Source organism: Nesoenas mayeri (assembly GCF_963082525.1).
Source record: "Nesoenas mayeri genome assembly, chromosome: 1".
NCBI lineage: Eukaryota > Metazoa > Chordata > Aves > Columbiformes > Columbidae > Nesoenas > Nesoenas mayeri.
The window spans coordinates 191,363,832-191,375,951 of NC_137541.1; the positions used below are offsets into that span (position 1 = coordinate 191,363,832).

A 12,120-nucleotide genomic window follows, 5' to 3' on the forward strand; every position below is an offset into this window, starting at 1 on the left:
CGCACTCCAGGAGAACTGAATCACCACAACTAGGCAAAGTTTTCAATTTATTTATTTTTTTTATTGACATCAAATGAATTCTATAAAGGTCTGTATCTCAGGCTCTTTATACTGAAATAAACCCCACTGGGTTTATATCAACAGTTAGGTAGTTACAAAGTCAAACCTAAGTTTTTCTCTTGGCCTGTCAAACTTAGAGAACATCCAGGAAATGCATTGGTTAATAGGGGCTTGATTCATTAGTTAAGCTTTGGTTAATACATCTGTTATGGTGACCTGTAACCAAAGCCAGTAAATCAGTGAGAGTGTTGCCAGTAAAGTTATTGAGAGTGTTTCCATTTCCTCTATTTATTTAGGGCAATAAGTCAGGCCCTAATAGGCTGAAAAAGCTTTGAGCTGTTTTATGAATTCTGCAAGTTTTATGTTAGATGTGCCAAACAACTAATAATCCCATGGTGCATAAGAGTTTGGAGTCAGGTTATCTCTTGGGAGATTGTGGATAAAGTTCTAAGTATTTTAATTAGATTTAAAAAAAAAAAAAAAAAAAATCTAGACCATTTTCTCATCCATACCTCTGAAAAGGCTTCTAACATCAATCTGTTTGTGCAGAAATGGAAGAGGAAAGAAAACATCCAGCTAGTGATTCCAAAATACTCCTCCAAACGGCTTTCAGGAAAGAAAATGCTGTGACATTTCTTTCCTTGGGAACTTCCACGTGTAGAAACTAGTAGGCATTTGTAGAGCTGAATAAATTTTATTTATTTGCTTACTTCCTCATTTATTTACGTGGACAGTAAACTAGGCAGTAAGCCAAGAAATTATAGAAAAACTAAAAGTCAACATTTTCTCTGTGTAGCCATCCTTTCCCTCATGCGTAACATTCCCTCTACCTATCAGGTCTTAAGTAAGTCATTAATATGGGTGAATGCACTCCATCATGAGTGAGAGAAACTTTGTGATTGAAATCACATACTCTCAGGGAAAGGAGTTAGAACTTCTGCTATGGGTTCATTTTGTATTTATTGTTTTAGTGGCAGCTCATTTGGAGCTGCTCTGTGCTTTGAGTGTTTGAGGTAAAGGTGAAACTAGTGGGAAGAGATGTGATAGGGGAGGTCATGACAGCTGTGAATTGGTGATGGCCATGGGGGTCAGGGGGCGCAGGTGTCCTGCCAGAGCAGTGGAGGAGAGTGGGAGTGAGCCCAGTGTAGAAGATAGGGAGCCTAGTTCACCCCCTGCTGACCCTGCCATGTCCATCACCAAAAAATGTTTATAAATATATAAAGGGTGAGTGCCATGAGGATGGAGCCAGGCTCTTCTCGTTGGCAAACAATGATAGGACAAGGGGTAATGGGATCAAGCTGGAACACAAGAGGTTCCACTTAAATTTGAGAAAAAACTTCTTCTCAGTAAGGGTGACAGACACTGGAACAGGCTGCCCAGGGAGGTTGTGGAGTCTCCTTCTCTGGAGACATTCAAGACCCACCTGGACATGTTCCTGTGCGACCTCACCTAGGCGTTCCTGCTCCAGCAGGGGAATTGGACTAGATGATCTTTTGAGGTCCCTTCCAATCCCAAACATACTGTGATACTGTGATACTGTGAAATAAGAATGTCAACTGGTCTGAAGCCTCACTCTAACAGTGACAAATAAAAAACAAGCCCATCTGTCCCTCCTTTCTTCCCTCACTTCCAACACAGACAAAAGTCATGTTTTGAAGCATCCCAGCTCCTCCTCTGGCAAATGCCACTGTGAGCCAAAAATCAAAACTGGTCTGCTTTCTTTTTCAGCTGTACAGAAGAAATCACTGAGGGGATCCACAACTTCTTGCCAGAGAGGAAATCCCTGGGGTCATGGATTTCAAGCAGTACTTTAGATATAAAGGAGACAACAACAATCTTCTCTGTTGAGTGCTGTGCAAACAATTCTGCCGGTTCAACCTGCAAAAAGAGTTTAATTAACCTGGCAGGTACCATGAACAAGTGCTTTAACACAGGTTTTCTTAGTTAAAGCTGGCATGGAGAACTTACAGTATTTTTTATCTAGCTGATGGCTGACCATGCAATGGCATTGCAGGTAAAATATAAGCACTATGTGGGAAATGATGGGTGAGAGAGTGATAATGTCTCCCCTGGTCCCGAAGTGGGGGCTCCCCTCATTAAAGCGAGCAGGAATTTCACATTAGTAGGAGGTGCAGATTGGAGCCATGGCAATGTTGGGGTCTGCTTTTTATTTCCTCTTGGTAATCCATATCTGAAACCTGGGGTCATCAGCTTTGGGAAGAGCTTAAGCCACTTTGGTAGCTGGGAGCAGGTATTGGCTCTTGTTCCTCTCCTGGACATCATTGTGGTGCTGCCAGAAAAGCCCATGGGAGCTCTCCTCACCTCGTGGAGGTCATTGCATGCCCAAGCATGAGCATGACTGAGCCAACAGACCCATTCAAGGGACAGTCCCTGTCTGGGAAACAGGAGTGAATACCAGGGGAGTGACCTTAAACCTCTGTAAGTGGGTGGCAGAAGGCTAAGGCCTGATTTGAGAACCACTGTTCAATCTCCCTTTTTGTAGGTGACATGACAGATTCTTTCCTTGTTGAACAAGTCAATATGATTATTTGCCCATACATTTTATATTTGTAGCACCATATCCATCCCATAGAGCAAAATATTTTAGTTACAGGAAACATGGTGTGGCACCTTGTAAGTGTTTTGAAAGATCCAGATGTTTGCAGTACAGAGATTTCCTTTGTAATGGACAAACAAGCTGTTTGGTGCTTTTGACTACAGCTGGCAAAAGCTGTGACCGCTGATGGAGTTTGAGCATTCATGTTGAAATTACAATAGAAAGTAAGCGTGATATTTACACTCTTAGAAACTATGTGAATATGAGGACAGGTCTTATGTAACATTTACCTACCCACCAAAGCCTTGTAGTGTGGTATTGACTTATTAAGAGAGTTCCTGGCTGAGCAACAGGTAGATGCTCTGAGCAGGTTGTGTCCAGTCCATCCACTGATAAATGGTGCCTTGATACCTAACGTACAGTGTTTGGGGGAAGGCACAGGGAGACGGGAGGGAGATGGGATGAGAGAAGGAATTGCTTATTCCTGTTTATGCTCACAAAGTCCAATCCATGGACCACACTAACATCTCCATGCACTTAGATTTATTAACTGGTGTAGCATTTTTTTTGAATGAAAGACAGATGTCAGAATTGCCCAGCACTTGACACCTCCTGCCCAGCTCCTTGCTTTGCACATGGCTCCATGTCATTCCCTGTGCTGAGGAGGCTCAGGTGTGAGAGGACTGCAAACTGGCCAAAACAACAAAACCACTGTGGGTTCTACTTGCACCTTTAGCTGCTCACACACAAGCTCTGATTCAGTGAGTAGTAATACTTATCTCTTAAAGTTGCAGGAGCTGTTTCTTCCCCCCTGGACAATGCTGCATTCTATGCCTCAATTGGATTTTTCCTCCTATTGATGGCTTTTTTGTTTCTGCTCGTTTTTCTTAAATACAGAAAGGTAAAAGCAAGCATAAATTTCTGCCCCTTCTTCTTTTGTTCCTACCAGGCTCTTTCTTCTTCTCTAAGACTTATTCCATTTTTTTTTTTCTTTCTTCTAAAGCAATTTAGGTATGAAAGCCAGTTGCAAATGATACAGATGGTAGGTCCATTGGATAATGATTACATCTACATCGACTTCCGAGAATTTGAATATGATGTCAAATGGGAATTTCCCAGGGAAAATCTGGAATTTGGTGAGCAGTCCACAAGGCACATCACAATGCTGGAGTAGTAGCCTGTGCTGTACTAGCTGCAAATAACGTCGGAATATTGTGTCTTGTAGGAGAGGTCCTCGGTTCTGGGGCTTTTGGGAAAGTGGTGAATGCAACTGCTTATGGAATTAGCAATGCTGGAGATTCAGTCCAGGTTGCAGTCAAAATGCTAAAAGGTACGATAAGCTCTGAGTGCCTTTCACAAGCAGTGATGTATTCTGTCGGCTCCAAAGCAGAAGTGGTAGTGGAAGAAATCACTTTATATACAGACTTAGCAGCTACACCTCAGAAATGCTTGCTTTCAAAATCCTGTCAAAATGCTTTCAAAATCCTATTTCAGTTTGGAAAGGTATTGCTGAAGTGTCCTCTTCCTGCAATGTGTTGCATTTTGTCCTAAACACCAAAGATCTGCATTGTGTAGGGAAGCATCAAGCTGCTCTGATCTATAAAGGACAAATGCAAATTCATAGTGCACATTAGCTTAGTCACATTGGTGACTCTGTGGACTTTGGAGTAAGATACATTTTTCTCCTGGCGCTGCCTAGCTGTCGCACTCCCTGCACGCCCTATGTCTGAGCTAGCTTGTTTGCAAAACTTCTAGCACATCTTCCTGTAGTTTTCTTGATGACACAAAGCAATTTCTTTCCATCCTTCCTTATGGGTCAGGCTTCCTAAACCTCTAATGCTCCTTGCTGCTTTGCTCTGCCCTCTCTCCAAGCTGTCTTGGCCCCTCATAAAAGCAGTGTCCAGGAGTGAGTCTCCCTGGCAGCAAGCAGAGGAGGAGGGCTGCCTCACTGGTTCCCAAGTACCACAACCCTATGGATAGAATCATAGAATCATTTAGATTGGAAAACAACTTTAAGATCATGAAGTCCAACTGTTAACCTAGTACTGCCAAATCCGCCATTAAACCATATTCCTAAGTGTGACATCTATACATCTTTTAAACCCCTCCAGGGATGGTGATTCAACCACTTCCTTGGACAGCCTGTTCCAATGTCTGACAAACATTTGGTGAAGAAATTTTTCCTAATATCCAATCTAAACCTCCTCTGGTGCTACCTGAGGCTGTTTCTTCTCATTCTATCAGTTGCTACTTGGGAAAAGAGACCAACACACACCTTACCCACCTGTTCATAGATAATGGGATGAGCTTCACGTTGGCAGAAATGCCAGGACCCTGTTGGATTGCAACTGTTTGCATGCCATATGGCCGTTAAGACATTTTTTTCTCTTAGCATTTCTCTCCAACAGGGTTTACTGCCATTTTTTTCTAGGCCTGTGGACACCTTAGTACACTGCTGTCATTCCTTGCCAGCCCCAAAATGACAGATATTAATGTTTTATGACTGCTTTCCCAAACATTCAAATGATACACATTCACACACACATTTGCTTTCCACCTTTGACTAAATATTTTTATACTGTACAACATTTTTGGGATGTTCCCAAATATACTGTCAGTGCAATGAATTTGAAATTAAGACTTGCATGTGACAAAGCAGTACAACCATTTAAATTTGTATTTCTTCATTAGAGATTTCCAAATCTATGTTATTACTTTCACAGAAAAACCTGATGCTTCAGAAAAAGATGCTCTAATGTCTGAGCTGAAAATGATGACTCACATTGGAAGCCACGAAAATATTGTGAACCTACTAGGAGCTTGTACTGTGTCAGGTAACTTGCAATTGTGGATAGGTACCAATTAAAACCTCCAGACTAATGAGGATTCCTGAACAGAAAAGAAGTATCAGAAACTGATTATTGAAAGCAGTATTAAAATCATCCAAGACATGATTAATCACCTATTCCTCAGGCTGTTGTTCTCCACCTCTCAATCCTACCTTTGCCCAGCCAATTTTACTGTTCTGTGCTGGCCCAAAATAAGATAAAGGTGAACTGAAAATAAAGTTGAAGCTATGCATCTGTACAGAAATGGATCCTTTCTAATTGTACTTGGATAAAGTGATACTATAACCCTTCTCAAGGCTTTCATATCCATCCTCTGATAGACTTTACAGTCTTTTTCCAGTGTGCCCTACCTTTCTTGACAGGGACTTTCTGGCAGAAATGTCCACAAATGCATAGTTGATCTTTTTGAGCCAGAAGTGGTGATGCCAATGTAAGAATTTGCAGGGCTGATGTTAGACCACTCTGACCTCCTGGCCATTCATTCCGCTCCTTCTCTCTTGTCATGACTTTTCTCCAGGCCTGCCTGGATCAGGAATAGGAGGTATTTTTCCTTTCTCGAGAAAGTGGTCTGACTGGTGCTCCCCTCAGACACATCCTCTAGCAAGGTCTTTCCCTCCTACAGGTCATCTCAGCAAGCACACTTGGCTTTCAGGTGGCCTTTATGGAAAAAGAGATATTTCTAGAGCATGAAGGCAATGCAGATAAATGAAAGGGTGCAGGTCAAAGGATACAAATTCACATAACCAAGATAAATAACAGAGGCCATCTTTTGCTTGAACAATATATGTTTTAGACAATATGTTGCATCTTTATAGCCTGCGTTGTCCTCCACAGTGCCCTTGGTATGGGCAAGGATCTTTGTGCCTTCTTAGAGTTTTGCAATCCAGCTTGGGAGACACACCATGGGGAAAAATCAACTGCACAGATTTTCCAAAGGGACATTACAGTCAGTAACTACAGTCAGTAAACCTTACCTGCCCATCAGTACCAGTTAACTACCTGGGAAGGGGAGATGCTTGGGATATTTAATATGGATTAGTCCTAGGACATTAGGACATCATTAGGACACTAATGTGGAGAGTGCTATAGATAGTAGGAGGCATTTACATTTCAAACTATTTCAGGACCAATTTACTTGATATTTGAATATTGTTGCTATGGTGACCTACTGAACTACTTAAGGAGCAAGCGAGAAAAGTTTCACTGGACATTGACGGATATTTTTAAACAGCACAACTTCAGCTTTTACCACAATATCCATTTGAATCAGAATTCCAGGTAAAGCATTCAGCAACAATTTAATATTTTATAAAGCTACTATCTCTTTTTAAGCTGCATTCTCAGCTCTGCTGTAAACTAGTGAAATTATTGAATTGTTGAGAATATGCACTCACATACTTTAATAAGCAGTGCCTTGGGAGGATTTGATTCTCCTTAGGATGTTCTTCTCACAGAACTGCAAAAGACAATCCTCTTCCTGATTTTGAGAAGACTCATGTCTGTGCCCAAATTTTTAATAGCAATAACTGATCATGCTTTTTCACTGAAAAACAGTTTTTGTGTAGAAGGTTATGTGACCCATTGTGTGTAACCTTTGAAAATGTGTCACCCACTCCAGGAAGGGAACTCACCTGAAGTATGGTGTGAATACAACTCTATACAGAGAGGATGAATTTGAAACCACACAAAGTCAAAACATGAACGTGACATCTAGATCAAATGGGATTGTGCTGTATTCTGAGGAAGGTAGGAGATTAATTGCATTTATTTCTAGTAATTCTGCTATTAATGTATTTACCATATTCTTGCTCTACTCAGACTACATTCAGTGACATAGGAGGCCTCTTTCTATCATATGTCTCTCTTCCCTCCTGGCAGAAATTTTGCTGGAGAAGCGTTCAGCAATACTTGAGACCAGAAGCTTATGTTTCTGGTCATGCTTTACATAATATTTGAGTATGAAAATACCCACTCATTTATTTTGTGTCTGAGCAAAGGATGCAAAAGAAGAATGGTTTTTGTGATGTTCTTTGTAGGAGGACATGAAAATGCTTCTAACAGTCGGTAGAACTAATCAGAGAGTGAGGAAGCCCATGGAAAACGCATACTCCTGGTTATTTTTTACAGATAAAACTGAACATGCAAACAGGCAAACAGATGAAGAAGAGGATTTTAATGTGCTCACTTTTGAAGACCTTCTTTGCTTCTCTTATCAAGTTGCCAAAGGAATGGAGTTTCTGGAATCCAAATCGGTATGATGAAGGGTAGCAAATTGCTTAGGTAGAAAAGACAGCAAAAATAGGTCAGTCTAGTAAAAGGCAGAGTGAGGAACAGAGCCACACAGTGGCAGGCTTGAACCATACCTCCTTCCCCGACTTTATAGGAAAGACTGGATTGCAGTTTCAGGCATGACCCAGAGTAAGACATGGCTGCACACTGCTGCCTGCTCTGGCCCTGTCCCCTTGCCACAAGCAACCGGGGACTGTCCAGCTTGCTCATTCTGCAAACAGCTTTGGTGAAAGGAGGCACCAGTTCAGAGAGCTCTGTACAAGCCCAGGGAATTATCTTCTTCTGATACCAAATGCTGCAGAGCGTTAATCCATCCTTCCCTTCTAAGTGCATCCACAGAGACCTTGCTGCCCGGAATATACTAGTGACCCATGGAAAAGTGGTGAAAATATGTGACTTCGGCCTTGCCAGGGATGTAGTGAACGACTCCAACTACATCGTCAGGGGCAATGTAAGTTCCTGAATGCTCTCTATTTTTCATACCATTGTAAGAATTATAAGGAACTAGGAAAGTTAAGCTTTGCATTTTTTAATTCTTTGTTAGCTTTATAGATACCTGTACAGATGATGCAGAATTGCCACTTTTTCCTGCCCTTATAATTAACCAAATCAAGCTAATGATAGCGCTATAAATTAGATGATACCCATATCCTTCCTAAAGCACACTAAAATCCGTTGGTGGAAGTGCTGGGAATTGTTCACTGTTATGGACAATAATAGTACAGAAGCAATAGCATATTTGTTGAATACACCAGATCCTCCGGCTATATGAAGAAGTACACAGTGGACATCTCCATCTGAGCTACTCACTCTGAAAGTCAGCAAAGAGAAAAAGGCTGAGCTCATGTCCTCCTTAAATAGTCATCTAAAATGGATGAGATTAATTGGCTTCTTAGAAGTGCCTGTTTCTCACTTCTGGGGAAATTTAAAGGGATTGCTAAAAGAGGCCCAGCTTTTAATATAGCAAATGTGAATCGATCCTACTCAAGCAGTGAGAACTACAGTGAGATGTCTCAAAAGCCTGTGTCACAGCATGACCTGGCCTCTTTTCCCTCTGTCTGTACAGGCTCGTTTACCAGTAAAATGGATGGCTCCTGAAAGCTTATTCGAGAGGACGTACACAATGAAGAGTGATGTCTGGTCTTACGGAATATTACTATGGGAAATATTCTCTTTGGGTATGTATTCTGTTGGATATGCAACAAAAGAACACCCCTTGGTTTTGGCAGCTTCTAAATGAACATGTATTCTCCAATATTCTCTGCAGGTGTAAATCCCTATCCTGGTATTCAGGTTGATTCAAACTTCTACAAATTAATACAAAGTGGATTTAAAATGGACCGACCATATTATGCTACAAAAAGCGTGTAAGTGTATTTTCTGAGTGATGCACAGCATAGGAATTTATATTTACTATGTCACTATTTATATGACCTTTTATTTATTGTACACTGTACCTTGCTCAAAAAAATCGCAAAAGGTGAGATCTTCCTCTAGCTCTGAAAAAGGCTGCTTGATCAGGTAGGTTTTGTCCCAAAGCAGAAATGATCAATGCTAAAGATTATATGCGTTTGAAAGAACTGTCTTATTGTCTGTATTTAATGGTGCTTTCCTCCCAGACAACTTGTTCTCAGATCACAGACTTTTTCCTTTTCTTTTTCTTTTTCTTTTTCTTTTTCTTTTTCTTTTCCTTTTTCTTTTTCTTTCCCTTTTTCTTTTCCTTTTTCTTTTTCTCTTTCTTTTTCTTTTTCTTTTTCTTTTTCTTTTTCTTTTTCTTTTTCTTTTTCTTTTTCTTTTTCTTTTTCTTTTTCTTTTTCTTTTACTTTTTCTTTTTCTTTTTCTTTTTCTTTTCCTTTTCCTTTTCCTTTTCCTTTTTCTTTTCCTTTTTCTTTTCTTTTTCTTTCTTTTTCATTTTTCTTCCTCTTCCTCTTTCCGTCTCTTTCTCTTTCTTCTCTTTCTCTTTCTCTTTCTCTTTCTCTTTCTCTTTCTCTCTTTTTTTTTCTTTTTTGCAAAAGCAATGTTATGTGATATTCATTTTGGATATTAACTAAATATTCAGTGATTTTTTCCCAAACTTTTTCTTTTTTTTGATTGAGCATGTTTCATTCAGTTCCGGGAGGGTATGAATCCTCTTAGAGAAAAAAAAACAATAAGGAAGAGCTGATGGGAGTTATTCCTGTGCTCTCAGCTTGGGCAGGGACACCTTCAACTAAATCGTGTTCCTCAAAGCCCCATCCAACCTGGCATTGAACTCTTTCAGGGATGGGGCATCCACAGCTTCTCTGGCCACCCTGTTCCAATGCCTCACCACCCTCATGGGGAACAATTTATTCCTCATGGCTAACCTAAACCTACCCTCTTTCAGTTTAAAGCCATTATCCTTCGTTCTGTAACTACATGCCCTTGCAAAAAGTCCCTCTCCAGCTTTCATGTAGGTCCCTTTTAGGAACAAGAAGGCTGCTATAAGGTCTTACCGGAGCCTTCTCTTTTCCTCATCTTTCTGTATCTTTTCCTCTGATGCAACACACTCAGTCTGGCCTTTCTATAAAATCGTTCTGATGCCATATGATTCCCATCCATATTCTGCACTTCCATATAGTCACTTACAGAGATTCCAACAGCTAAATGTGTTTTCTGTATCACCTCCTGCAGCTATTGTGTGATGCAGTCCTGCTGGGCCCTTGACTCCAGAAAAAGACCTTCTTTTTCTTGTCTGGTTTCCTCTCTTGCCTGTCAGCTAGCTGAGGCAGAAGGAGCAGTAAGTAAACATAGAAAGAAGAAAAATATTTGGTTTGGTTGGTTGGTTGTGTTTTTGTAGCTTTATATGAGCTGAGAATCAGTCTTACAGTTCATATTGGAGTATGCTGCTGTGTTACGGATACATTCCCCAGGGATGTATGTGAGAGTTTAGGGAAGTTTTTTTCTACCATCAGAAGTAATCCTGATCTCCCTGATGAGGTTTTCCTTACTCCCACTTGCCAGCGCCAGGACTCTGGAAGGCTGAAATGTCTCAGCCTGTGTGATGAGACTGTGCTTCCCTCCTGCAGGAGCCAGTGCAGTTGGCTTTGGGGATGCTGATAGTTGCCATGAAACATTGCTGAGCCTGGGCCACCTTCCAAGAGGGGCCACCATGTGTATGCACTGTCACATCCTCACAGAGGGCCATATGTCATTATTGAAAGTCAAAATACTAAAAAGAATAGAAGGAGCTCATATTCTGTCATTACCAGACTGTGATCTCTGCCTCAAGGAAGATAAGCAACTCCTTTGAAAACTAAGAATTCCTACCTAGGAATCCACTCTGGTCAAGACACACACTATTTCCCTGTGCAGTGTCCTTGCGAACTTTTTGGGATACAGGGGGCTATGAATGACTCTTGCCTTTGCAGCCTGGAACCTCTCAGCAAGCCATTAGCCTGACAAAAGCTGCCAAGCATAGAGGCAACCTGATGAGCAACTTCAAAGCACTGTAGCTAGAAAAAAACAAACAAACAAACAAACAAAACCCAACTAAACACTGTTCTTTATAGTCCAGCACCCTTCCTCAACCCAGCTCTTTTTGGCTAGAAAATATTTATCTCATTTAGGCAGTTGTCTGGACTCCCTTTGGAGTCAGTGGGAAGTAAGGAGCAGATCTGAGTGTGATTGTCCCATGGTGTACAGGGATGCCTCCTTTGGGAGAGATGGGTTTTGCCTTGTAAGTGCCCACTTGAGCAGCTCTCCAAATACAATACATCATAACACAAGATACGTTTTATTTCCTCATCCCAATTCTAGGTTTATCAAAACATGAAGAAAAGTGTTTCTGCGCACAATTCCAGTATCAAAACTAAACCACATGTAAACAGGGATGAGGAATCTCTGCTGTCCCCAACTGTGCTCCAGCATGAAGACTCTCAGGTTGAAAAATAATCTGGGTTCTAGATTTGATCTCAGTATTTTCATAAACTCTGTGTACCATAAATGTTTTACATTACCACTAAGAAAAGAAAATGTTACCAACTGCTGCTTTGTTCACGTTTCTTACGGGCCAGTCCATATTCATGTTCTTTTGAGAAGACAATTCATTTATTTGCATTCAGCAAACATGTCTATCACAAGAGAGAAGCAATGGTCTTTCCACTGTCTCTCTACAAATGGATATCTCTTTTCCTGTTTTGATATAAACAGTGTCTAATCAATGCATTGAATTCAGACTGTGCTTGCCTCATTGCAAACAAATATAAGAAAATCCATAGGATTTTGTTGATGTTTGCAAGCATTCATCACACATCTGAAGAGAACTGGTGTGATTTCCAGAAGTGCTACTCACATCTTCACCCCCAGATACATTTGAGCGTGTATGACTCTCTTATCCTGAACATC

At 40.9% G+C, this 12,120-nt stretch overlaps 1 protein-coding gene across 1 annotated transcript in view; it reads left to right on the forward strand.

Annotated features, from left to right (window-relative positions):
- The window catches only part of FLT3 (fms related receptor tyrosine kinase 3), a gene marked incomplete at both ends in the record, with an annotated part of 41,416 nt that extends 29,749 nt beyond the window's left edge, over positions 1 to 11,667 (forward strand). The window contains 13 exons of the mRNA XM_080363632.1: positions 1,789 to 1,967; positions 3,406 to 3,518; positions 3,621 to 3,753; positions 3,843 to 3,947; positions 5,341 to 5,451; positions 6,591 to 6,744; positions 7,085 to 7,212; positions 7,594 to 7,718; positions 8,084 to 8,206; positions 8,822 to 8,933; positions 9,023 to 9,122; positions 10,408 to 10,513; positions 11,533 to 11,667. Of these exons, the coding sequence (XP_080219758.1) occupies positions 1,789 to 1,967; positions 3,406 to 3,518; positions 3,621 to 3,753; positions 3,843 to 3,947; positions 5,341 to 5,451; positions 6,591 to 6,744; positions 7,085 to 7,212; positions 7,594 to 7,718; positions 8,084 to 8,206; positions 8,822 to 8,933; positions 9,023 to 9,122; positions 10,408 to 10,513; positions 11,533 to 11,667 (1,624 nt within the window). The remainder of the gene's footprint in view (positions 1 to 1,788; positions 1,968 to 3,405; positions 3,519 to 3,620; positions 3,754 to 3,842; positions 3,948 to 5,340; positions 5,452 to 6,590; positions 6,745 to 7,084; positions 7,213 to 7,593; positions 7,719 to 8,083; positions 8,207 to 8,821; positions 8,934 to 9,022; positions 9,123 to 10,407; positions 10,514 to 11,532) is intronic.
- Positions 11,668 to 12,120: the final 453 nt, after the last annotated feature.